The sequence below is a fragment of the Dama dama genome, chromosome 27 (assembly GCF_033118175.1).
Source record: "Dama dama isolate Ldn47 chromosome 27, ASM3311817v1, whole genome shotgun sequence".
Taxonomy (NCBI): Eukaryota; Metazoa; Chordata; class Mammalia; order Artiodactyla; family Cervidae; genus Dama; species Dama dama.
Window position 1 is genome coordinate 26742916 of NC_083707.1, and position 25429 is coordinate 26768344.

The 25429-nt window shown below is 39.4% G+C and overlaps 1 protein-coding gene across 2 annotated transcripts in view; it reads left to right on the forward strand.

Moving 5' to 3' along the window:
* The window catches only part of B4GALT6 (beta-1,4-galactosyltransferase 6), a 69504-nt gene extending 44075 nt beyond the window's left edge, over positions 1 to 25429 (forward strand). For both annotated transcript variants that reach the window (XM_061130706.1, XM_061130707.1), the window contains 6 exons: positions 3237 to 3361; positions 8829 to 8945; positions 17541 to 17728; positions 20449 to 20571; positions 20854 to 20955; positions 21820 to 25429. In XM_061130706.1, the coding sequence (XP_060986689.1) occupies positions 3237 to 3361; positions 8829 to 8945; positions 17541 to 17728; positions 20449 to 20571; positions 20854 to 20955; positions 21820 to 21967 (803 nt within the window). In that variant the 3' untranslated portion in view covers positions 21968 to 25429. The remainder of the gene's footprint in view (positions 1 to 3236; positions 3362 to 8828; positions 8946 to 17540; positions 17729 to 20448; positions 20572 to 20853; positions 20956 to 21819) is intronic.

Sequence of the window (25429 nt, forward strand, 5' to 3'; positions counted from 1 at the left end):
AGGAGAAAGTTAGCTGTTTGCAGCTCCTAGGCATCTAGGAGTATGGGGCCCCAACCGTACCCACCATCCCATCCTCCTTTTCAGGTGTATTGAGCAGCTGGAGCTGGTATATTAAGAACATGCAGATGATGACCTGCTGAATGAGGGGGCACCTGCCACCCATACTGGTTGGCAGGTGGCTCCCTTAGCATCCGAGCTCCCACTTGGGGGAAGTGGATCCCGGGGGTCATTTTGATGGAAGGTGCAGTTTCAGTATACCACAAGAAGGAAGTAGTCTCTCAAGATTTACTCACGGCTTCCAGAGGGGGCCAGGGCCCAGGGAACCGGGAGGGGGTCGGGGAGGACCACCCTCTGTCTCAGGTCACCAGCCAGCAGATGGAGAGCAGGACACTATGCACCTCAGGAAGCTTCCCCAGGAAAAGCAGAGTAGGCACTTGAGTGATGGACATCCTGCAGTCAAGTTCTTACCTCAATGTCCAGACTCCGGGTGTGAGCGGGGTTATCACACTGTGAAACGCATAGGCAGCAACTCAAAGAAATGGTTGTGTTTTCAGAGAAACAGAAGTTGGTTTTTCTCGTCAACCCACCCCACCGCCACCTCCACTAACGAGTGTTCATTTTTCCTTCTCTTTCTGATCACACTCTTGCTATTCCCAGTGGTGAGGCGTCTGTCCTGGAGCCTGTCCCCCACCCCTTCATACCCACCCCCCAGCAGTGAGGTTGCTCTTACTCCTGGCATGACAGCCTCATGCCACTGGGCCATGTTTAGCCTTCAGCCAATAAGATATTAAGATTCCAGAGCAAAGAGCAATAAGCACATAGAAAAGATGCAGAGGGTCTCTGAGGAACTGTGAATGGGGGGCTGCTGGGGGGGGAGAGGAAGGTGAACTTCGGGTGCCTCAGGCATCAGAGATTAAGTGATGGGCACTGCAGCCCCTCCTCCACTGGGGAGAGAGATATAAGGCCCAGCTCTTAATTTGCTGGCACATGCGTGTTCAAAATGAAAATTAAACTACAAATGATGCCGGAGCAAACTGCTGACAATAATGATGATTGCAGCTGTTGAAGCTATAAAGCTGGGCAAAAGGCAAAAAAATTGGTTTAACAGTGCATAAAGAATACCAACTTTGGTTCCTTACATGAACTGCTTATTTAGTCTAATTACTGTCATCTGGGGAATCATGCATACCAAGAAATGCATCAGATTTACTTGTGTGAATTTTATCTGATTACAGTTATAGATTCTGTCAGCTGAGTCATGATAGTCTGTGCTCATATCGACTGATGGATCTTACGTTTGATCTGTCCTTTCTCTGCAAGTTCATAGGTTAGGTAAACCGGACCTTTCTAAGATTAGCTACTTTGCATATCTTGTCACAGTAAAGGGTGGGTAGTTGGTTATAAAAGACAGCACATGTTAGAGGAATAGACATGAGAAGATTTTTTTCCTAGCTTACTCTATGTAGGAAAGCCATTTGCATTTTGAAATACTTCTCTCTAGCATGCCTGCCAATGCAGGAGATGCAAGAGATGCTGGTTCAGTCCCTGGGTGGGGAAGATCCCCTGGAGTAGGAAATAGCAACCCACTCCAGTATCTTGCCTGGAAAATCCCGTGGACAGAGGAGCCTGGCGGACTATAGTCCACAGGGTCGCGTAGAGTCAGACGTGACTGAGAATGCACACAACAAATGAGACAAGTAATGCCTAAGTGCTTAATGGTAGTGACTGTGTTCCTGCCTAGTTAGGTTGAGGAGGGAGATGGGAAGATGGGCAGCTGTGAAATCTTATAGAATAGAAAGTAGCAGGAGGAAAGGAACGGGGCTCTCTTGAAGAGCTACTGAGTGTTTTTCAGTTGTCCCTTGGTATCTGAGGAGCATTGGATCAAGGGTCAAAATATGAGGATGCTCAAGTACTTCCCTTACTCTGTCGGCCTTCCATATGTAGGCTCTGCATTCACGGATTTTAGCCAACCTCATGGATACAGAGGGCTGGCGGACTGCATGTGTGGAGTTATGGCCACTGAGCTCGGACACCTTGAAATAGGAAGCCTCGATATCTGTGTTTTTTGAGATGAGGCGGTGAAAGAAGTTAGTCGTTAGTCCTTAGTTCTTGTTTGTTTGTTTTTTTAAGTTTATTTTTTGTAACGTTTTGTTTTGTATTGGGGTATAGCTGATTAACAGTGTCGTGATAATTTCAGGCGAACAGCAAAGGGACTCAGCCATTCATGCATGGTTGCCAGGGGAAGGATGGAGGGAAAGGACAGTTTGGGATGGACATGTGCACACTGCTGTATTTAAAATGGATAACCAGCAAGGACCTACCGTATAGCACAGGCAACTCTGTTCAGTATTATGTGGCAGCTTGGATGGGAGGGAAGTTTGGGGAAGAATAGATACATGTATACGTCCTTAGTTCTCGGTTGGTTTTGATTGAGTTAATGGAAATGGTTTTCCATGCAAGAGTCATTCCTGTTTCCATAATATATGTTAGAAAAACTGTTAGTAAAAACAGCTCCAAGAATATCATATGTTTGTTCATTTGGAGAGAGAGTGCCTAGTAGACCAGGAACATCTTAGAAGTTTATAGTGTTTACTTTGCATGTCAAGGTGATACATGGTAGGTGCTCAGAATAAATTTGTTGACTTGTGTTTGCAGATTCTCTCTTAAGAAATGTCAGTAAACTGGATAACAGTAGTAACAGCTACATTTCCTGATTGTACCTTTGTGCCCAGCATCTAATGGATGTGACCACAGTGGGAGGCAGATCTCTTCTTAGAAATAAGGAAACTGAGGCACAGAGAAGTTAGGTAATTTTCCTAAGACACAGAAGTTAGGATTCAGCTCCCAAACTGTGTAATTAACTTATATACAGGGCATTCATGTCTTCTGTGTTGATTATGTTGAAACTAAAAATGGTTTTTTAATAGTTGATTAAATTGAAATGATACGCTACACTGTCATGACTGCAAACGTTTACTAAAGACTATTATAATATTCATCATATTACTCAAAAGTAAAAAGCTTAGGTGCTTTGCTTTTCTTTGACTCATGTGCCAAAGATAGTAGGGTAACCATATAATTTATCATCCAAAGTAACACTGAAAGGTGGTATTAGCAATTATATGGTAAAAACAAGACCAAATGGTACTACGCCAGCAAATACGTCATGCCAACACGCTACTGATTGTTGTTTGTCTGACTTCATACTAAAGCAGTTCACATTTTTGACCTTCTAGGGGGATTCCTCAATGTCAATGTAAGTGAAGTCAGTTTTGATGAAATTCATCAGCTCTTCTCCAAGGATTTAGATATTGAGCCAGGAGGTCACTGGAGGCCTAAAGACTGTAAACCCAGGTGGAAGGTAAGGTCCATTTTTTCATAAATCATGTGACTGTTACTATGTATTCGAGAAAAGTGTTTCCAATTCAGAATATATAGTGAAACCCCTTTGTCTTGATAAATTAAGACAATTTTGTGTTTAATGTTTAAGTATTCACAGGTCACGTGTGGGTTAATTGTGTCACCTGTGAAGATGCACTACGCCTGTGCTTACACACATGCCAGGCTGCTGGGTTCAGTCTCTCAGAGCCTGGTGATTCGTTCCTCACTTGAGACTGGCTTGGGAAACAAATGTCTTTTCTGTTCTGTTTGGAAGAGAGGCAGTGATTTCTCTGCCTCCTACTGCTGCTCCTGATGGTTACTGACACCTGCAGGCATATCCCCACTGAGGCCTGGAGCCACTGGTTTCCAGTTGGGTCTAGCATTGGGGTTCCTAAGTCCCAGGATTCTAAAGAGGCTGCTAGGCAGTCACTGCAGGACACACAAAACAGCTTTGGGCCCCTTTTCACCTCTATTTCAGAAAGCTGAGTGTAAGCTTTTCATCTTTTTGATATGTCAGAATCCTGCTTTTAATGTTTTGTTTGAAAAACTGTAAGGGAGTCGGCATGCCCCTGCTGCTTAAAAAAAAGAAAATCGTGGTTTAAGTCAGAGTTGCTCTCAACACTGTGAAACTGGTTAATAAGTGCATGCCCATGTAATGTTATGTTTGAATAGGAAGTAGCATTTATGCAATTCAAGTGAAAACTGCATATGATTAAATCAGATGTATGATTAAATCAGATGTTATATCCTGAAGGGCTGCGATGTATGTAGCCTTAATCTGGGAACATTTTTCAGTTCTTCTTTTAAATATTAGTATTTTGTTAAAATATTTCTCCTTTGGTGCCAAAAAGCAGTAATCACTCCTGGGAAGGAGAATTGTATGCTGTTAAGCTTTTGATGAAAGCTGTCTGACTTAACTGGCCTTGAATCCTTTGTGTTTGGGGGTGTTGGGGATCTGTATTATTTATGTTGGCATCTCTAATGTAGACGCCAGTCTCTTGTGGAAGGTAAGCACTAAGCCAGCTTTGCTGAGTTGAGTTTATGAGACAGATAAATGCCTTGTTATAATTTATTAAATCATTTTTTTCCCCTCAAAAAATGTTGTAAAACTGCTGAAATGGATTCCAGTACAAATGTTGGCAATACATTCTGTTTTACAGTTGCCTTATGCTGTTTTGCAGATCAGATTCAGATAATAAATTAATTTCATGATTGATTTTATCATGTTTGTATATAAAATATGGCCCAATTTACATAATAACTACTTTTTAAAATGTCCTGGGCAAAATAAATTGTTTTTCTTATTTGGGTGATGAGTATGTATGTTGAATGCTAATGGAAAAAGTGTCCTCAATCACAGAGGCTGTGGGAAAGCGTGGAGGTTGCTCCTCAGATGTGTTAATACACGTAATATATACCCCTCAGGTGTGCGTTGTGTGGTATCACAGGATGACCTGGGGTCAGAAAAATTGAGTATTTTGTCCTTTCTCTAGTGGTCTATGTCAGATGTTTCATTTTAAAGTGCTTTAGGGTTTGTTTTCTTCTCATTTTCCGGGAGAGAGGTATGTACCCCACACAGGTAGCTCCTGCTTACAGATTTTAGTAGACTGTTAACTCCAGTGGATGGGTAGGTGACACTGTTGAAAGTGGAGTTTCAGGAGCCGGCTAATTCAGGGTTCTAAAAATCAGCTTATTTTTATTCAAGAACTGTATGGTACTGTTGCTCTTATTAGAGTTATATCTGGTCTCAGCTTCTGAGCTATGCAGCTCAAGGTATGGGAGGGGATTTGGAGATAGCTCAGAGATGACTTGTACTTGCGACGTTTAATCAGCTAACCTTCCTCCTGACCCAACCCCCTGTTGACATTCTGATAGTGTCCCATTTTAATCTTGGAACTGAGGTGAGAGAGAAGACTCAACTAGATTCATGTGAAACATCTGCTGCCAAGTTGATTCTTAATATTTGAAGATTTTTTTTTTTTTTTTAAGAAAACTAAGTTGTCTTTAAAAAAAAAACAAACTCAGTTTGTTGATGGCCAGTTAATTGGGACTGAGATCTGCTAAAACTAGTGATTTCAGCAATTCCTAGGTATTCTGAACACCACAGGTCCCCATTGAAGGTTTAGCACAGGACAGATGCCTTATAGAGGCAAGGTGGTTTCTAAAAGGGAGGTTGAAAGAGGAGGAAGGTAATGCTTTTCAGATCATTAAAGTGCTTACCTATGATGTTACCTGTGTTCCATTCAGGGTCCAGGTGGAGACCCGAACCACTCTGGTCTAAAACCTGAAGGCTTTAAAGAAGCAGGCAGCTGCTTGTTGGGCTTATCTGGTCAGAGGCCTAGAATTGTGTTTCTAATCCGAGGTTCCTTGAAGATGGGTCTTGACCCACCTGTTCCAGAGCTCTCTGGGGTGTTTGGTCGAGATGAAAATCGTTGAGCTCCTTCCTCAGACATTCTGAGGGAAGGCTTCTCAGCTTCTTCTCTGTTCTGTCTTAGTGGGTCGCAGACAGCTGGTGCTCCCTTCAGGTAGGCAAATAGGAAGCCAAGTCATTTAGGGACCCTGTAGCAGGAGGTGTGCTTAAAGTCTGAAAGCAGAACAAAATCTTGGTGGGGACAATGTATGTAGTCAACATTTTTCTTACTAATCTCTTCATGGTGAATGTAAGAGAAAATGAGCAGGGAAGAAAAATAGGTGCATAAATTCAGTAATAAGTTTAGTGATTTTAAAGAGGTGTGGAGAGATTCATGAAAATGACTTTATTTTTCCGAAGATAATGATCAGATGTTCTCCATCTCCAGTGGAGATGCGTCAACAGAAAAATGGCTCCAGCAGCAAATTAGGGCACATGTAAGGAAGAAACTTCTGAAACAAAGGCTATCAAACCTTGAAATAAATTACCACCGCATACTGAGAGCTTCTTTTTCTAGAAAGTAAGCTGTAAACTATTGAGAGTCATTCCAAGCCACAGGAACAGGCATACCAAATGAATCTTTAGATGCTGTTTAGCTTTGTTTTAATAAAAACTTCAGGCATATTCAAAATCTTTAACATCTGCCTCATTAAAATGTGGGCATGTATTTGTTATTAAAATGTCGCTCTAACTTTGAACTTGCCATGACATGGGGCATTTTTTTCTCTTATAAACTCTCAGGTTCCACATAATATTAAGAAAGGAAAAAACTCAGTAGTTTAAATGTTCTGTTGGAGAAATTACTGTGTTAGGGGCCATGACTACCTTTGTCTATTCTTATGTTCAATTGATAACTCGGCCTAATTGTACTTAATTAATACGAGCTGTCTTTAATTTGACTCTGCACTTTTTAAATAACTTCTTTCCTTAAATGTAGGACTTCCCTGTATCTTAGATGGTGAAGAATTTGCCTGCAACACAGGAGACCCAGGTTCGATCCTGGGTTTGAAAGGTCCTCAGGAGAAGGGAATGGCAACCCACTCCAGTATTCTTGCCTGGAGAATTCCTCCTCCTGGACAGAGGAGCCTGGCAGCTACAGTCTGTGGGGTCACAGAGTCAGACACGACTGAGTGACTAACACCACTACTACTTCCTTAAATATCTGTTCAGTTCAGTTGCTCAGTTGTGTCTGACTCTGCGACCTCATGGACTGCAGCCATATCTGTAATTTACCTTAACTGCTTTTATAGCCCATTTATATCATAGGCTGCCAACTTGTGCCAAATTCAAAACCAAGAAGGGCAAGCTCAAGCCTAATTTGCTAGAAATCGGGTCTCCTGCATTGCAGGCAGATTCTTTACCATCTGAGCCACCAGGGAAGCCTGAGGAAGTTACCACACTGATACATATCAGATAAGGTCAGTGGCAGAGGTCAGTACTCAACCATCCACTTCCTTTTTCTCCTTTTACCTTTCATAACAGTTTCCTGTCCTGAGACTAAACTTAGGGGCTCCTGAACTGCTCTGTGAGTTGTGTAGATTCGGGAATTCTGTAAATATGTTAGCAGTTGATCCTGAGGCCCATCAGCAAGTTCTCGGTCAGTACGGAGCACCCAGCACCAGCAGTGACCATTGTGTGTGGAACGAAGGGACCCCCTAGCTCTGGGTTCCGAGTTGCTCTGACAGCGTTGTGGTCCTTAGGCTGATAAGCCAAGAGATTCCTTATGGAGCAAACCAAAGGAGAATGAGGCCCAAAGTGTGGCTGGCAGATACGCCAGAACCTCTTTAGTTCCTGCCACGTACCAAGCCTGGCTTAGTGTGGACATGAAAATCTCAGCCTCCAGCAGACATATGTCTCTTTGTTTCTCCACTGTCTTTGTCATCATTAAGGGAAAATTAGTGGTGGAGTTTTTAGTTCAGATGTCTTCAATTTTCTGAAACCATCTTTTGTTCTCCTTTAAAATAAAACTATTTTAATAATCTGAAATTTTCTCTCATGTATGATCCTGGTAATGTAAAATACACAGGTAAACATTACTGTTTTCTATGACTCTAATGTTATGTCCTGATTCTGCAAGTAAGATTAGATCCTAAACCTATGCCCTGTCAATTATTTACATCTGTTCATTCATTAGTAAAATGTGTTTGGTATAGTTGAAGTTTTAATAAATCCCAGATTTTCTCTTTAACCAGTTTATTAGGCTTTATTAAAAACCCAGAATATAGAATGACACATAAGCATTGTTATTAGACATATTTTGACTCATACTCTTTGAAAATCTCATGATTTTGGAATTTATTATTTGTTTAGCATCCTTTTATTGAACTCTAGTTGATTTGCAATATCTTGTGCCTTTTTATTAAATGAAAAATATTAATATAATTATCAGACTTCATTTATTTCCATACTATGTCTGTTAATAATATCTCTAGGCCAGATAAGCCATATTAGATACTAGATGTTCAAGTGGAATCTCTTCTAAATTCAACTTGAAATCCATAAAGTTACTATTTATGATCTAATTAAAAACCTAGAATTAGTCTTGACACATCCGTCTCACTCACTCCTTACATATCCAATCCATGAACAAATCCTGGTACTTTGCCTCTTAAATGTTTCAAAAATCCATGTGCTACTATCCTGCTTGTCCTTCTCAAGCTACCGTTACCTCTTGTCTTGACTTTGCATTTATTTTCTAACCAGCTCCCTGAGTCCACTTTTGGTTTTCTCCAGTCTGCTCTCTCCAGTACTGCTTGCTGTCACCAAAGGTGGTTATATCTCTCCTTTCAGATCTTCCCATGACTTCTGTGGTTTTCATGGGATAAAGACCACTGTCCTTAGGACGGCCCGTTTATACCACCGCAGGTTCACAGGAGCGTAAGTGGTGCAAAAGCAGGGCCCATATTTGTTTCTGTTCACTGTTGGATCTCTGGTGAGAAAATGCATAAGTAAGAGGATTTCAAGGGTCAGTTTTTATCTTTTACCTCTAGGGCTTGCTGCTGTATATATTTATATATGTGACTATTTTGTTTTAAAGGTGGCAGTCCTCATTCCTTTCCGCAATCGCCATGAACATCTTCCAATTTTTTTCTTGCATCTGATCCCGATGCTCCAAAAACAGCGGCTGGAATTTGCCTTTTATGTCATTGAACAGGTGAGACTAGTTTTCAAAATGGTAACTAGGTATACTAGAACTTAATAAACTCTTAGATATTGTGTGATTAGAGGTGTTTAGTATCTTGGTTTTATATTTGGGTACAGTTCCATTTTGGATTGAGCCTGTTAATTGCGTATACCACGTTTGGTTAATCCATTATATCAGTTAATATGCTCCTGTCATTTTTAATAATCTAATGTTTTACCTATTAAAGTGAAATATACATATAATTATTCTTCATGCTACCAGCTCGTTTTTTTCTCTGTAAATATTTTTGTCTTGGGATTCAATGTATACAGTTTCTTTTGGTCTTAAACCTTTTGGAAATATTCTCTATACATCTGTGTTTTTCTTCTTCTGTCATCACCTAGTTTTGTACTTAAGGTGTCATCTTGGATTTCTTCCTTGGTCTTTCCCTCTTCTCACTTGCCAAACACTAGAGTCCTTGGTGAATTTTATCACTGATTTCTATATACTGTTTCTAAAATGGTGCGTTTTGTTTATGTTTTGAATACATTGTAATTTGGATACTTTCAGTTTTAACATTGTTGACCTTGTTTTATCCTGATTGTTCCTTCTTTTTACTAAATCTGACTAAAAGCATATTTCCTTATTTATCAGTAGACAGAAAGTGACCTAGTTTATATTAGATGCTTCTGATTTTTTTGTTTTCGAAATATTAGAAAATATCCAAATTCTCTTCCTAAGATTGTTCCATTTAGTGTTTTTTTCCCCAGCTCCTTTATGGTTGATTCTCCATCTTTTTTTATTTTATTTTTTCACTCTTAGCTTTTTTGCCTACATTTCCCACCCTGGAAATACTTGGTATTTAATATAACTTAAACTTGGTCTGTGTGTAAATCACCCTTTTAAGGTCTGTTTCCTGTTCATGTGATGATATATAGTGCATATGTGCTTTTTAATGCAACTATCTATATTGTGAAAATTAACTTTTTAAACCTGATAGTAAATTAAAAATTTTAGCCACTTTCATGGTACCCAAGGGACTTCCCAGGTGGCACAATGGTAAAGAATCTGCCTACCAATGCAGAACACGTAGGAGACACAGGTTCAGTTCTTGGGTCAGAAAGATCCCCTGGAGAAAGAAATGGCAATCTACTCTAGTATTCTTGCATGGAAAATCCCATGGACAGAGGAGCCTGGTGGCTGCAATCCATGGGGTTGCAAAGAGTTTGACACAACTGAGCACGCGTACATAGTAGCCAAACTTCTAGATCTGTTTTACCAAATGCTAGTTTCCTTTTTTGAATCAGTCTTCATAATGTGGACGATGAGATACCTATACCTACCTGTGTCTTTATAGGCTTTTCGTCTGGGAGTCTGACACAATTGAATCACTTTGTGTATGTGATGAAAAAATCTGCAAAGCAGCTAAGATCCTTATTTTCTAAACCTCTTAAGTCTGTATATCAGCCTTGATCAATATTAATTCAGGCTTGTAGATTTGATAGGGTGGGGCTTTGAGCTAGTAACATCTTTACCACGTAGGAAATGTGAAGAGTTATTTTCCTGCTGGACCGGTGCCTAGAAGAGCCAACCCATTGACAAGCAGCTCGGAACCCCCAGTTATATATGAAGGATAGTACACATATTTCTGTCTCTTCCTTCTTTGGCTATTGAATCAGATGTACATTCTGAGTGATGGAGAATGGTCAACCAGGATGCAACAGTTTTGTCTTGAACAAGGGTGTTGCCATCTTCTGAGCTGTGGGCACACAGAATAGCAGTGAGGAGAAATGGGGCTTCTGCTTCTGTTTCAGTTTGGTTTAGGGATTTGCTCAAGCATATGCATGTGTGTATGTGTGTGTGTGTGTGAGTGTGAGTGCTGTGCCACAATCTCATGTACCTGTGTGGAGGTTCCCCTCAGCTCTTTAGTGCCTTACTCTCAACCATGATGGATAGCCAGGCGTTCCCACAAGAGGAGACAAAGTCAATCTAACAAAAAGGATTATAGAAAATAGACACAGGGGCAGGAACAGTGAGCATTTTTGAAAAAAAGAATAGTAATACAAGTTCATAATCACTATCCACAGAGGGTAAAGATAATGAACCTGTGAAATGAAAACAGGACTTCATTAAAAAAAAAAAAAAGAAAATCAGAAAAAGTTAGAAAAGGAAATGGGATAAGTGAAACAAAGCTTTCAGTAGGCAAACTTAAGATAACTCTTGAACTAGAATCACAGCAGGAGAAGTTAAGACAGTTAATCAGAAAGTACCAGTACAGCTCAGAGGTGACCATCTCCAAGATGGTCCCTGAGGATCCCTGCCTCCTCGTACGGCCTCCTGCCCCAGTGAATATGGGAAGCACTCTGAGGAGTGACACTGTGATTTTTGAAGCGGGGTCATAAAGGACATTGCTGCTTCTGCTTTGGTCTCTTGGATCTCTTGCTCTTGAGGAAGCCACCTGCCATGTCATGAAGACACTCAGGCAACCCCATGGAGAAAATTGACTTGCTAGCATATCTTGCTGACCATGTGACTTAGCTATTTTGGAAGTGGATCTGCCAGCTGAAGTCCAGACATCACAGAGCAGTGATCAGGGATCTTTGTCAGAATATCCTATCACAGTGCTTTGAGCATCGTAAATGCTATGGTGTGTGATTAACCACCAGTTTTGCTGTGATTTGTTACACATCAGTTGATGAAGAATGTGTTTCCTAATCAGAGTTCTGGAAAAATATAGCAAAAAAAAAAAAAGAAAATGGGGATGGGGAGGGGTAAAACAACCAAAGGAATAATGTAAGACTGTTTCCCAGAAGCAAAGACATGAGTCTTTAGATTAAAAGGGTCCACATGTACCCATGAATAAAATACAGATCTATAAAGCATATTACTTTGAAATTTTTTAATACAAATTAAAAAGAGAAGATAACAAAAACATTCTGTAGGAACAATTGCTCATGATTATGTGTCAGAATCACATGAACCTTCTCAGCAGTGCTGAAACCTAGTTGATTGTGGAGCCACATGCCTTTAAAATTCTAGGGGAAAGTACTTTTTACCTAGAATTGTTTTATGCAGTCAGTATATCAGCCAAGTGTGCAAGTAGACTGATGGCGTTTTCATTCGTTCATTAGCTAAATACACACACACACACACATACATACATACACACACATACATACATATGTATGTGTGTGCTCAGTAACTTAGTCCTGTCTGACTCTTTACAACCCAGTGGACTGTAGCCTGCCCATGGCTCCTCTGTCCATGGGATTTCCCAGGCAAGAACACTAGAGTGGGTTGCATTTCCTTCTCCAGGATATCTTCCTAACCCAGGGATGGAATCTCCATCTCTTGCATTTGCAGGTGGATTCCTTACCACTGAGCCACCTGGGAAATCCTCTCTCTCTCTCTCTCCCCCTCTCTCTCTCTCTCTCTCTCTCTCTCTCTCTCGTGTGTGTGTGTGTGTGTGTGTGTGTGTGTGTATGTGTGTGTATGTGTATGCTGCTGCTAAGTCGCTTCAGTCGTGTCCGAATCTGTGCGACCCCATAGACAGCAGCCCTCAGGCTCCTCTGTCCATGGGATTCTCCAGGCAAGAATACTGGAGTGGGTTGTCCTGCCCCCTCCAGGGAATCAAACCCCTGTGTTTTAGTCTTTTATGTCTCCTGCATTGGCAGGTGGGTTCTTTACCTCTAGAGCTACTTCAGAAACATATATATATATATGTATATGTGTATATATATATATGCTATATAAATACATATATGTATATGTGTATATATATATATGCTATATAAATACATATATGTATATGTGTGTATATATATATGCTATATAAATACATATATGTATATATTAATTTTCCCCCATGGATCCTGACATAGGAAGTTGCTGAAGGAAGATCCTCAACAAATTGACCTAGCCAGGAGAAGGGCACAGCTGATGTAGGGGGTGCAGGAGGCCGCCCAGGATGATGGCCACAGCCACTCAGACCAGGCCAGACAGGGGCAAGATGTGAGGGCAGGGGGAGCTAGAGCCGAGCTTGGAGGGTGGAGGAGGAAGTGATAGATGGTTTGATGTATTTGAATGATTGCATCAGTTATTAATAAATATAGCATGCCTCTTGGGGCTTTTGTACAAAATAATAACAGTTGTATATTAAACTAAGAAAACTGAAGACAGTTATTAATCCCAGTTTGAGGAAGAAAACAGAATCGTCATTTATTTAACACAAATATTTACATAGTTGTAGTAATGCAAACATCATTGATTTAACAAAAAATTGTGACATAACTCTGTTGGGAGAGTGGCTGGAAGGGCAGTGAGTGTAGAGGTGTAAATCCTCAGTAACCATGATAAGAAATCAATAGTGTCTAAAAAGTGAATGAGGCAAGGGGATATCAGAACTTTCATTACCTTGAAATATAGAGGTGAGTCTAGAATAAACTTCTAGAGGTTTATAAATGTATTGCTTTTGGAAGATGAAGTGGGGTTAGATATAGAACTTATTTTTATTATAAGCCATTAAGTATTAGGTCCACATTTAATAAAAACAATTTTTTATAATTTTAAAGGAAAGTCATTTGTTCAAACCGATGATGTACCAGTAATAACATTATAATTTAACTGACTTTTGTTTTTATCCTCTCCATCTCACTGGTGAGGAAAAGCTTTAAAAAATAAAGTGATTTCTGTTATCTCAAGTTAGTGCAGAACTCAGGACTAAAACTTAGTAATTTTGCACTCGTGAGGGAGCACTCTGGTGATGACTACATTGTGTATCTCATTTGCTTCTGTCATAATCCTTTTTTTGTTTTAAGTTTTGGAAATGATTTTGAGAAATATTGCTAAGGCATAGGTGATTTCACTCTGATTTTCTTTAGCTGTAGAATGAAAGTTTTTATTGGCTAATGTACCTTTATATAATTTCCCTCATAAGTAAAAGGAAGTAGTAATAATATAGGAAGTTGGATTCTGTGTAGTAAGTTCCCACTTTGTTTGTCTCTTAAAATGTTCTTGTCCAAAGAAGACATATAGATGGCTAACAAACACATGAAAAGATGCTCAACATCACTCATGATCAGAGAAATGCAAATCAAAACCACAATGAGGTACCATTACACGCCAGTCAGGATGGCTGCTATCCAAAAGTCTACAAGCAATAAATTCTGGAGAGGGTGTGGAGAAGAGGGAACCCTCTTACACTGTTGGTGGGAATGCAAACTAGTACAGCTGCTATGGAGAACAGTGTGGAGATTTCTTAAAAAACTGGAAATAGAACTGCCATATGACCCAGCAATCCCACTCCTGGGCATACACACAGAGGAAACCAGAACTGAAAGAGACACGTGCACCCCAATGTTCATCGCAGCACTGTTTATAATAGCCAGGACATGGAAGCAACCTAGATGCCCATCAGCAGATGAATGGATAAGGAAGCTGTGGTACATATACACCATGGAATATTACTCAGCCATTAAGAAGAATTCATTTGAATCAGTCCTAATGAGATGGATGAAACTGGAGCCCATTATACAGAGTGAAGGAAGCCAGAAAGATAAAGACCAATAGAGTATACTAACACACATATATATATGGAATTTAGAAAGATGGTAACGATAACCCTATATGCAGAACAGAAAAAGAGACACAGATGTACAGAACAGACTTTTGGACTCCGTGGGAGAAGGTGAGGGTAGAGTGTTTCAAGAGAACAGCATCGAAACAAGTATATTACCAAGGGTGAAACAGATCACCAGCCCAGGTTGGATGCATGAGACAAGTGCTCGGTGCTGGTGCACCAGGAAGACCCAGAGGGATGGGGTGGAGAGGGAGGTGGGAGGGGGGATTGGGATGGGGAATACATGTAAATCCATGGCTGATTCATGTCAATGTATGACAGAAACCACTACAATATTGTAAAGTAATTAGCCTCCAACTAATAAAAATAAAAGGAAAAAAAATGGTTTTGGTCTGTATCATAAACAAGAATAATAAAAATAGAAACTCTTACCTGGGTCCTATACAGTGGAAGTGACAAATTCACAGGATTAGATCTGATAGAGTGCCTGAAAACTATGGACAGAGGATTGTGACATTGTAAAGGAGGCAGTGATCAAAATCATCCCCAAGAAAAAGAAATGCAAAAAGGCAAAATAGTTGTCTGAGGAGTCCTTACAAATAGCTGTGAAAAGAAGAGAAGCAAAAGACAAAGGAGAAAAGGAAAGATAATATATCCATCTGAATGCAGAGTTCCAAAGAATAGCAAGGAGAGATAAGAAAGCCTTCTTAAGTGATCAGTGCAAAGAAATAGAGGAAAACAATAGAATGTGAAAGACTAGAGATCTCTTCAAGAAAATTAGAAATACCAAAGGAATATTTCATTCAAGGATGAGTACAATAAAGGACCGAAGTGATACAAACCTAACAAAAGCAGAAGCTATTAAGAAGAGGTGGCAACAATACACAGAAGAACTATACAAAAAAGATCTTCATGACCCAGATAACCACAGTGGTGTGATCACTCACCTAGAGCCAGACATCCTGGAATGCAAAGTTAAATGGGCCCTAGGAAGCATTACTACCAACAAAGCTAGTGGAGGTGATGGAATTCCAGTTGAGCTATTTCAAATCCTAGAAGATGATGCTGTGAAAGTGCTGTATTCAGTATGCCAGCAAATTTGGAAAACTCAACAATGGCTACAGGGCTGGAAAAGGTCAGTTTGCATTGCAATCCCAAGGAAAGGCAATGCCAAAGAATGCTCAAACTACTGCAGAATTGCACTCATCTCACATGCTAGCAAAGTAATGCTCAAAATTTTCCAAGCTAGGCTTCAACAGTTTGTGAACCGTGAACTTCCAGATGCTCAAGCTGGATTTAGAAAGGGCAGAGGAACCAGATCAAATTGCCAACATCCATTGGATCATCAAAAAAAACATGAAAGTTCCAGAAAAACATCAGCTTCTGCTTTGTTGACTACACTAAAGCCTTTGACTGTGTGGATCATGACAAACTGTGGAAAATTCTTCAAGAGATGGGAATACCAGACCACCTTCACTGCCTCCTGAGAAATCTGTATGCAGGTCAAGCAGCAACAATTAGAACTGGACATGGAACAACACACTGGCTCCAAATTGGGAAAGGAGTACGTCAAGACTGTATATTGTCAGCCTGCTTATTTAACTTCTCTATTCAGAGTACATCATGCGAAATGCTGGGCTGGATGAAGCTCAAGCTTGAATCAGGATTGCCAGGAGAAGTATCAATAACCTCAGATACGCAGATGACACCACCCTTATGGTAGAAAGTGAAGAGAAACTAAAGAGCCTTTTCATGAAAGTGAAAGAGGAGAGTGAAAAAGCTGGCTTAAAACTCAACATTAAAAAAACTAAGATCATGGTATCCAGTCCCATCACTTCGTGGCAAATAGATGGGGAAACAGTGGAAACAATGACAGACTTTGTTTTCTTGGGCTCCAAAATCACTGCAGATAGTGACTGCAACCATGAAATTAAAAGATGCTTGCTTCTTGAAAGAAAAGCTGTGACCACCCTAGACAGCATATTAAAAAGCAGAGACATTACTTTGCCTACAGAGGTCCATATAGTCCAAGCTGTGGTTTTTCTAGTAGTCATGTATGGATGTGCGAGTCAGACCATAAGGAAAGCTGAGCGCTGAAGAATTTGATGCCTTTGAACTGTGGTGTTGGAGAAGACTCTTGAGAGTCCCTTGGACTGCAAGGAGATCCAACTAGTCCATCCTAAAGGAAATGAGTCCTGAGCATTCATTGGAAGGACTGATGTTGAAGCCGAAGCTCCAGTAAATACTTTGGCCACCTGATGCGAAGAACTGACTCATTAGAAAAGACCCTGATGCTGGGAAAGAGTGAAGGTAGGAGGAGAAGGGGACGACGGAGGATGAGATGGTTGAATGGCATCACCCATTCAAAAGATATGAGTTTGCGCAAGCTCTGGGAGTTGGTGATGGACAAGGAGGCCTGGCATGCTACAGTTCTTGGGGTTGCAAGGAGTTGGACACAACTGAGCAACTGAACTGAAAGGAAAATGGTTGTAAGAAAGGTAGTTGAATTTTATATAATAAGTTCCACTTGTTTTTGTCTCTAAAAATGCCCTTGTGTCTATTATAAGCATTTAGTAATACAAAGTTAGCCCTCTCTGGCCTTATCATATAAGAGAAGGGTCACTGCTTCTTGATTCACTTTTATTTCCTGCTTCTTTTAGTCTTGACACCATATGGAAAGCTTCACTAAAAAATGCAACCTGTATTATTTTCAGTGGCTTTGGTTTTTTTTTTTTTCCTTTGGTCATAAATAACCTATATCCTGATGCATTTGAAATAAAACAGAAACCTGAATTACATCATTATATAAATGTGATGATCTCCCAATGGACTTGATAATAATAGTGTTATTGCATGTGTTACCAAAGTATAAAATAAGGTAATAATTCAAACAGTATATTTTATAATCCTAAAGCATGTTTACTATTTTATCTATTTGATTTGGATGTATTTGTTTTTGCTATTTGACCATGATTCAACAAGTTAGAAAGCTACAGAAAAAAGTCATGGCAGAGCCTGAGTACATTTCTCTTTTTCTCTCTGTGTAGACAGGCACACAGCCTTTTAACCGAGCAATGCTCTTCAACGTGGGCTTTAAAGAGGCCATGAAAGACAGCGTCTGGGACTGTGTCATCTTCCACGATGTGGATCATCTACCTGAAAATGACCGAAACTATTATGGATGTGGAGAAATGCCACGTCACTTTGCAGCCAAGCTGGATAAATACATGTATATGTAAGTAATGGCAGTCTTCCTGATATGGTGCAACATGTTTGCGCTCAGTCACGTCCAACTCTGTGCAGCCCCATGGGCTGTAGCCCGCCAGGCTCTTCTGTCCATGAAATTCTCCAGGCAAGAATACTGGAGTGGGTTGCCAGGCCCTCCTCCAGGGGATCTTCCTGACCCAGGGGCTGAACCTGCCATCTCCTGCCTTCACAGGCAGCTTCTTTACCATCTGAGCTACCTGGGAAGCCAGATATGGTGCAACATACCTGCAGAGTTATATCATTAAAATGGAAGCAGCATTATGTGCCTGGATCTGAGGGGGCCCAGGAGCCTAGAAAATACCTGTCACTCCAGCCCACCTTCACAGGGAGCTGCTCCATAGAGTCACTTGTTATCCTGGTGCTTCCTCACACACAGGTTTCAGTGTGGAGTGGTAGGAAAGAAAGCCTGGTTTCTACGGTCAAGGAGATGTGGGCCCAGGTTCTGGCTTTTATGTTTAGCAGTTAGAGGGCTTGGTTGTCCCAGGATGTGCATTTCTGAAGGTTGGTTTCCTTGTTCAGGAAGCTCTGCGCGTTCCCAGGCTCTGGGCTGCCCCAGGTAAGAGAGGGCACCGCTTGGCTCCTCTGTGTTCCCCTCCTCCGGGGATGTTCCACTGCAGGGAAGGCCCTCTCCTGCAACCCATTTTCTCTTCTTCTGAAGCTGTGTTTTCTTGACCTGCCTTTAATATTAAGAAACATTTTTTTCATTTTGTGATGGGAGATATGTTGAAATGATGCCATCATTGGAGCTGTGACAGTAAACTTAAATTGACATTAAAGCAAGCAGGCCTGATCTGGGAAAGAGATCACAGTTTTTATTGACTAACAGAAGTGGAGAGGAGAGAAAATAGCTTGAAGCAGGGAGATGTTGGCTCCATCGCCGTTTCTCCTGCGGGCTGACCTGCAGTGGAGCAGGGTGGTGTTGGCTCCATCACTGTTTGACCTGCTGCCCAACCTGCAGAGATCGAGAAGCAGGAAGTCTCTGTGATAGGACCTGGCGAATTGGCTCAGAAATGAGAAAAGAGTGCTTTTTGTTTTTAAAACTGGTCATTGTCATCATTAGAAAATCTCCTTTTTACCGTGGTATCAGAAATCCAAGTCTGGCATTACCTTGGGAAGATCACCCTGGTTCAGGATTTGATTCTTTGTACTTCTAGAAACTCAATTTTGGTCAGTCTGCTAGAGTCACATTAAATTCAGGGAAATTGATTTTTACTAGGGCTTTCCTTGATAGTTCAGTTGGTAAAGAATCCTCCTGCAATGCAGGAGACCCTGGTTCAATTCCTGGGTCAGGAAGATCCGCTGGAGAAGGGATAGGCTACCCACTACAGTATTCTTGGGCTTCCTTTGTGGCTTAGCTGGTAAAAAATCCGTTTTGTTTTCTTTCTTTTTTTTTTTTTTTTTACTAAATTTTACTGAAGATTTTTATTTAATCCTATAAATTAAAATTTAATAAATTTTAATAAAGATTTTTGCTAAAAGATAATCATGAGTGTCATAGAAATGAAGAGTTCTCAATTTTTGTTTGAAAATGTTAATTTCTAATGAATAAAGTCATCTCATCTACCTAGACTAATCCTAGGACTTCCCAGGTGGTGCTAGTGGATGAAAACAATGACCCTATATGCGAGACAGCAAAAGAGAAACAGATAAAGAACAGACTTTTGGACTCTGTGGGAGAAGCAGAGGGTGGGATGATTTGAGAGAATAGCATTGAAACATGTGTATTACCATATGTGAAGTAGATCGCCAGGCCAGGTTCAATGCATGAGACAGGGCACGCAAAGCTGGTGCACTGGGGTGACCCTCAGGGACGGGGTGGGGAGGGAGGGAGGTGGGAGGGGGGCTCAGGATTGGGGACACATGTACACCCATGGCTGAGTCATGTCAGTGTATGGCAGAAACCACTACAATAGTGCAATGTAATTAGCCTCCAATTAAAATAAATAATTAAAAAAAACAAAAAAGCGCCCGCCAGCCAGTGCAGGAGACAGAAGATTACGTGGGTTCAATCCCTGGTTGGGGAGATACCCTGGAGGAGGGCATGGCAGCCCACTCTACTATTCTTGACTGGAGCGTCCCATGAACACAGGAGCCTGGTGGGCTACAGTCCATAGGGCTTCAAAGGGTCAGACACAACTGAAGCGACTTAGCATACAGACTAATCCCAGGGTTCATAGGGTATCTTAGAAGGGCATTGCAGGAATAGGCAGCTAGTTTTTTCAAAATTAAATGCTAGACTTGCTTTTTACTAGTTTATATTTATCCTCATCTATCTAATATTGTATTTAATAAATTAAGATCAGTTAATTTAGGAAATTAGCTTGGTAAAATCTAACATTGCATTAGCAGCTGTTGATGTATTTGATCAAGTTTACTTTTGGTGTGTAAATAGGCCATTTTTTGAACACTAGGTTTTGAGTCTTACAAAGTAACAATACTAAATAGTGGTTTCAGTTACCACAAGTATTTTATGTTATACAGTTAGGTAAACCTATTTCACTAGAATATGAAGATGCTTTGTTTCTTGGTATGTTTTATACTTCCAAAAATATAATTTAATCAATATGATTGTTTATATGGAAATAGAGGTATATTTTGCAAAGCACATAAAAGATCTAAAAGTCGACTTCATATGGCAAACTGTCTTGATTTCATTTTTAGAATGCTGTTTTCTGCTTTCTTTTGTAGTCTTCCTTATAAAGAGTTTTTTGGCGGTGTAAGTGGACTAACAGTGGAACAGTTCAGAAAGATCAATGGTTTTCCTAATGCCTTCTGGGGCTGGGGAGGGGAAGACGATGACCTTTGGAATAGGTATGTTGAGGTACAAATTACTTAAAATTGGAATTTCTAGTAATTTCCTTTCTATTAAGTAAACTGCACTTTCTATCCCAGGAAAGGATTCTTTGGGATGGAAAATCTTTGTGGTTCCTAAATCCTGTGTTGTGTTCTTCCTTTTTTTTCATTGAGTGCCCTTTTGAAATTACTGACAGCATGTGCATTCAAGCATTCTCTTGTATTTTAAATAGAACTCAATCATTCTTATGTCATATTTTATTTCTTAATGTATTTTCATTTCCGTATATTGTATCTTAGGGTTCACTATGCTGGATATAATGTAACAAGACCAGAGGGGGACCTGGGAAAATACAAGTCTATTCCTCATCACCATCGAGGTGAAGTCCAGTTCTTAGGACGGTAAGTTTAATATCACCTTTAGATAGCGAGGTTTCAAAGTTATTTAACATATGAAAGATCTTTTATAAAATGCATCGTGCTCCCCACACACACAAAAAAAGCTTTTGAAGGGAATTTTCTGTCGATATCATTTTTCTTCATAAAAGTAAAGCATTCTTGTGCTTGTTTTTTAAAAATAATTTTTAAAATTTATTTATTATTTTTGGCTGTGCTGAGTCTCTGCTGCTGTGTGGGCTTTTTTCTAGTTGTGGTGAGTGGGGGCTCCTCTCTAGTTGCAGTGTGCAGGCCTCTTATTGCAGTGGCTTCTCTTGTTGTGGGGCACGGGCTCTGAGGCCTGCCGGCGTCGGTACGTGTGGCAGGTGGCATCAGTAGGTGTGGCACATGGCCTCATTTGCTCTGCGACAGGTGGCATCTTCCCAGATCAGGGGTCAAACCCATGTCTCCTGCATTGGCAGGTGGATTCTCCACCACTGAGCTACCAGGGAAGTCCTTGTGCTTGTTTTGAAAAGATACACATGTATGTATACTTACACACACACACACACACCCCCCCTTATATATTAAAGAGCCTGGTTAATTGTTCATATAAAAAGTTTTTCCTTAGCATAAAGCCTAATGCATTTCATTTCTTAAGGATATGTAAGTTGTAAGAGTACAAGATAATTATTTTTCAGGTAGCATTTTAAGACTATTAAAAATGCTGATTTAGAACGTGGTGTAGAAGGGTTTTTAATTATGTGTAAGAACCCAGAATTGTAAAGAGCTTTAAGTGCTTTACTGATGAGAATGACCTTGAGCATATTCTCATGTTTTTCTTTTGAAACCTGTTTCTGTTACTTTTAATTTTTTTCTCTAATGCTGTAGGTATAAATTACTCAGATACTCAAAAGAGCGCCAGTACATCGATGGGTTGAACAATTTAGTATACACGCCAAAAATACTGGTTGATAGGTTGTATACAAATATATCTGTAAACCTCATGCCAGAGTTAGCTCCAGTCGAAGACTATTAAAGGAAGTAGCTCACGTGGCAAGACCGCAGTGCTGGATGGGAAACTGGGAGTGCGCCCCTAGTGGAGGTCAGTGAACGGATGCGTCGCGGCGCTCTGGGTGGCGAGAAGGGCTGTGTTCTCAGTGTCTATCTGTGGGATTGTACAGTCAGCCTTCTCCCACCCGCCCATCTTCTACCCTGAGACACACCCCCTGGCGAGCACTGCAGAGACCAGATGCAGTTAAGTCCGGCAGTCACAGGAGCTCCCTACGAAGAGAAAATTTTTATACTAAAGTCTATAATTTAAGAGAATGCTTTATTTCCATTTAAACATATTTTGTACATATGTGATGTAAATTAATGTGTTCAAATTGTTGAAAAATAAGATGTGTTACAGTTTTGCATGTAACGGGTGATGCCTTTATGGGACTTTTATAAACATTTTTTATTTGCATGGAATAAAACCCTGTAAATTTATGTCACTAAACAAAGGTTAAACCTTGTGTGAAATGAAGGAACTGTCAATAATTGACAGCCAACTAATACAGTACACTGTTATACTAGTTTTGAGCTTTAGACCCTCAGCTTTTTGTGTGGAAGAAGTCACAGCTTCTGTACGGTTTTTAAGGGTAAGAAGAAAGGACTTAAATAGCTTTTCTTCCTACCAGAATTACCAATTTTTTTTTTCCTTGCTTGCAATCTCATCAGATTTTGCTAAATCACAACCATATTATTTATGCATATTGCATGAGTATTACTAAGAAAATCTTAAAAGTTGTGATGTGACATGATATAAAGGACCTCTTTGTTAAACGTCTCTCATGTACCTCTGGTGTAAGTGTCAGGGATTTTGTGCCTCAAAAAATGTTCCCAAGGCTGTGTGTGGTTGTACACTGTATTTTTTAATTCACAGTGAATAGCACTTTTATTATTTCCAGTTCAGAAGAACCAAAAAAAATTTTCATTTAAGAAAAAAGCAAAACAATTTTTTAAAAGATTGAGTTATGGAAAACCCAGTAGTACTTAAAACATACAAATGAATTATACTATTAGATAAAAAATTAAATGTTCTATTTTTATGAAGGTAAATGCTTAGTAGATAAAAGCAGATTTTAAGTTTAATTATCAGACTCATAGAACTTCAAGTTTGGAAGGGACCCTTTCTAATGTTGGCTGGTTTCATTCAAACTGCATGTATTTTTTTCACTTTTAAGATATTACATCTCTGGTGTTAAAATTTCCTCGCTAAAAACATAAATTAATAGAATTATATTAAAATACATTACCAATTATTTAAATGCATTGGCTTTATTAAGACACTTCTCTAAAAATAGGTCTCTCTACCTGTTATCAAGTGTATCACTTAATCTTGAATTTCAATGGCATTTTCATAACAAAACCAAACAGTATCCTTACTTGGAAAATTATCAGTTACGATTGACCAAAGATTCTTTAAAATGTCTTAAGATATTTTCACAAATTTAAAAGAAAAAATTACATGTCTATCAAATGAACCTTCAGTATTGAGGAACAAAATGGATTATTCACCTGACATGGATATAGTTATTTATCTCTCAGGTTGTAAGTTTAATTTTAAAATTGTCATTTTCTATGGCAAATATTGATAACACAAATGACTACAAACGAAACCATAAAATAATTGAAATTCTTACACTTTGAGAAAACTGATAGCTCTCTGTTATAACAAATTTTCTACATTTGTTTCTTAGAATTCCAAAATATTTGTTTTTCATTTTTTGATGAAAATTCAAACCTTCTGGAAAGCAAGATATTTGTTCTTAAATTGTGTATCTATCTCTCAAAGCCAATGTAGTTTTTTAATTTGATGGAAGAAAGTAGGTTGAAAAAGTTAACATTTGTTGATCACTAACAAGATAGTAGGGCATAGGAGCATAATTAACCCAATAATACTTAAATCATGGGGGAAATTGGGGCTGTTTCTGAGTCTTAGTAGGAAAACATATTTTTCTCTTTAATATGGAGCTGCCCACATTTTGGAATATTCTCATTTTGATACACATTTTTATAGTTTCAAGAGAATTCCATTCAACTAGTATTTGCCTTATTTTCTTGGATTAGGTCTACTAATAATTTTGTTTTAAGTGAGGGCCGTGACTATTTTGGTTTTTTCAGTTTTGGATACAGCGTGGCATCCTGTGAAAGCCATCTCATTAAGTTTGCTTTTTGTGTTTTGCTTTTTAAGTGCAGACCTCAAGTTGATTTTTGCATATAAGTAGTAACTTTTATGTTTGCGTATATGTGATAGAGCTTTGCCAATAACCTGTATGAAAAGAGCTCTGTCCCATGATGGTGGTGGTGGTTTAGGACCTAAGTTGCGTCCAACTCTTTGCAGCCCCATGAATTGTAGCCCTTCAGGCTCCTCTGTCCATGGGATTTCCAGGCAGCAATACTGGAATAGGTTGACATTTCCTTCCCCAGGGGTTCTTCCCAACCCAGGGATTGAACCCTCGTCTCTTGCATCTCCTGCCTTACAGACAGTATCTTTACCAACTGAGCCACCAGGGAAACCTGTAACTCTGTCCCATAAAAATTAACAAATACATTACAGATACAAGCTACCTTTATAAGTTCAGTGGATTTATTAGCATGCATGTATTGATTACTTACTCAATTAGGTGCAGTGCTAGGTATGTCCACAGAAAATATCTTATTTCAGTTCTAAACAAATCAAGTTAAGCAAGTTAAAACCTTTCTAAAATTATGAAAACGTCTTCTGTTAACTTATGCATTATATTTTTTAGTCTCAAAGGCAAGAAATGTATATAGATAGACATAATTCTGAGCTCCCTATAGCACTACTGGGAAAGTTACACAGTGCCTTTCGACTAGAGAAAGTAGTAATGATTAATGGGCCTGTTTGTAGAAAAGAAAAGGAAAAAGTGTACGCATTTGCTGTAACATTATGTCTCATTCACAGTGGAGATTGTCATTTAAGTCTTTGCCAAAACTGGGGTTTAATGAATATTTTTTTAGTCTAAATATAAATTTCTGTTTGTAGTTTGTGAAAAGGTATTCCATAAAAAAAAAACCCTTATTTGCAATATTATGTAAATACAAAATTATGTGTTACAACTTGCTTATTCTTCTTTCCTAGCCAAGGTATTGATATCCATTTTAAAACAAAATGGAAAAATATCCAGTTCAATGTTCTCCTTCATTTTGGAGGTTCTGTGCAAGTCCAAGCAGGTCGTGTGTCGTTTTATTTGGCCTTTGTTTGCCTGCGTCATATTTCTTTGTGTTCTTTTCAGACAAATACTGGTACTCTAGATTTATTATCTTGTATTTGCAAATATGCCAATGAGAGAACTGAAAAGGTCATAGTGTTTATCAGAAAAAGGAAGTGTACTTAAGATTATTTTATTTATTAAGCTCTAAAAGGCTTCTATATAAATGCACTGAAATAAATGCTAGTAATTTCTTGTACTCTCATTTTTTTTTTTTT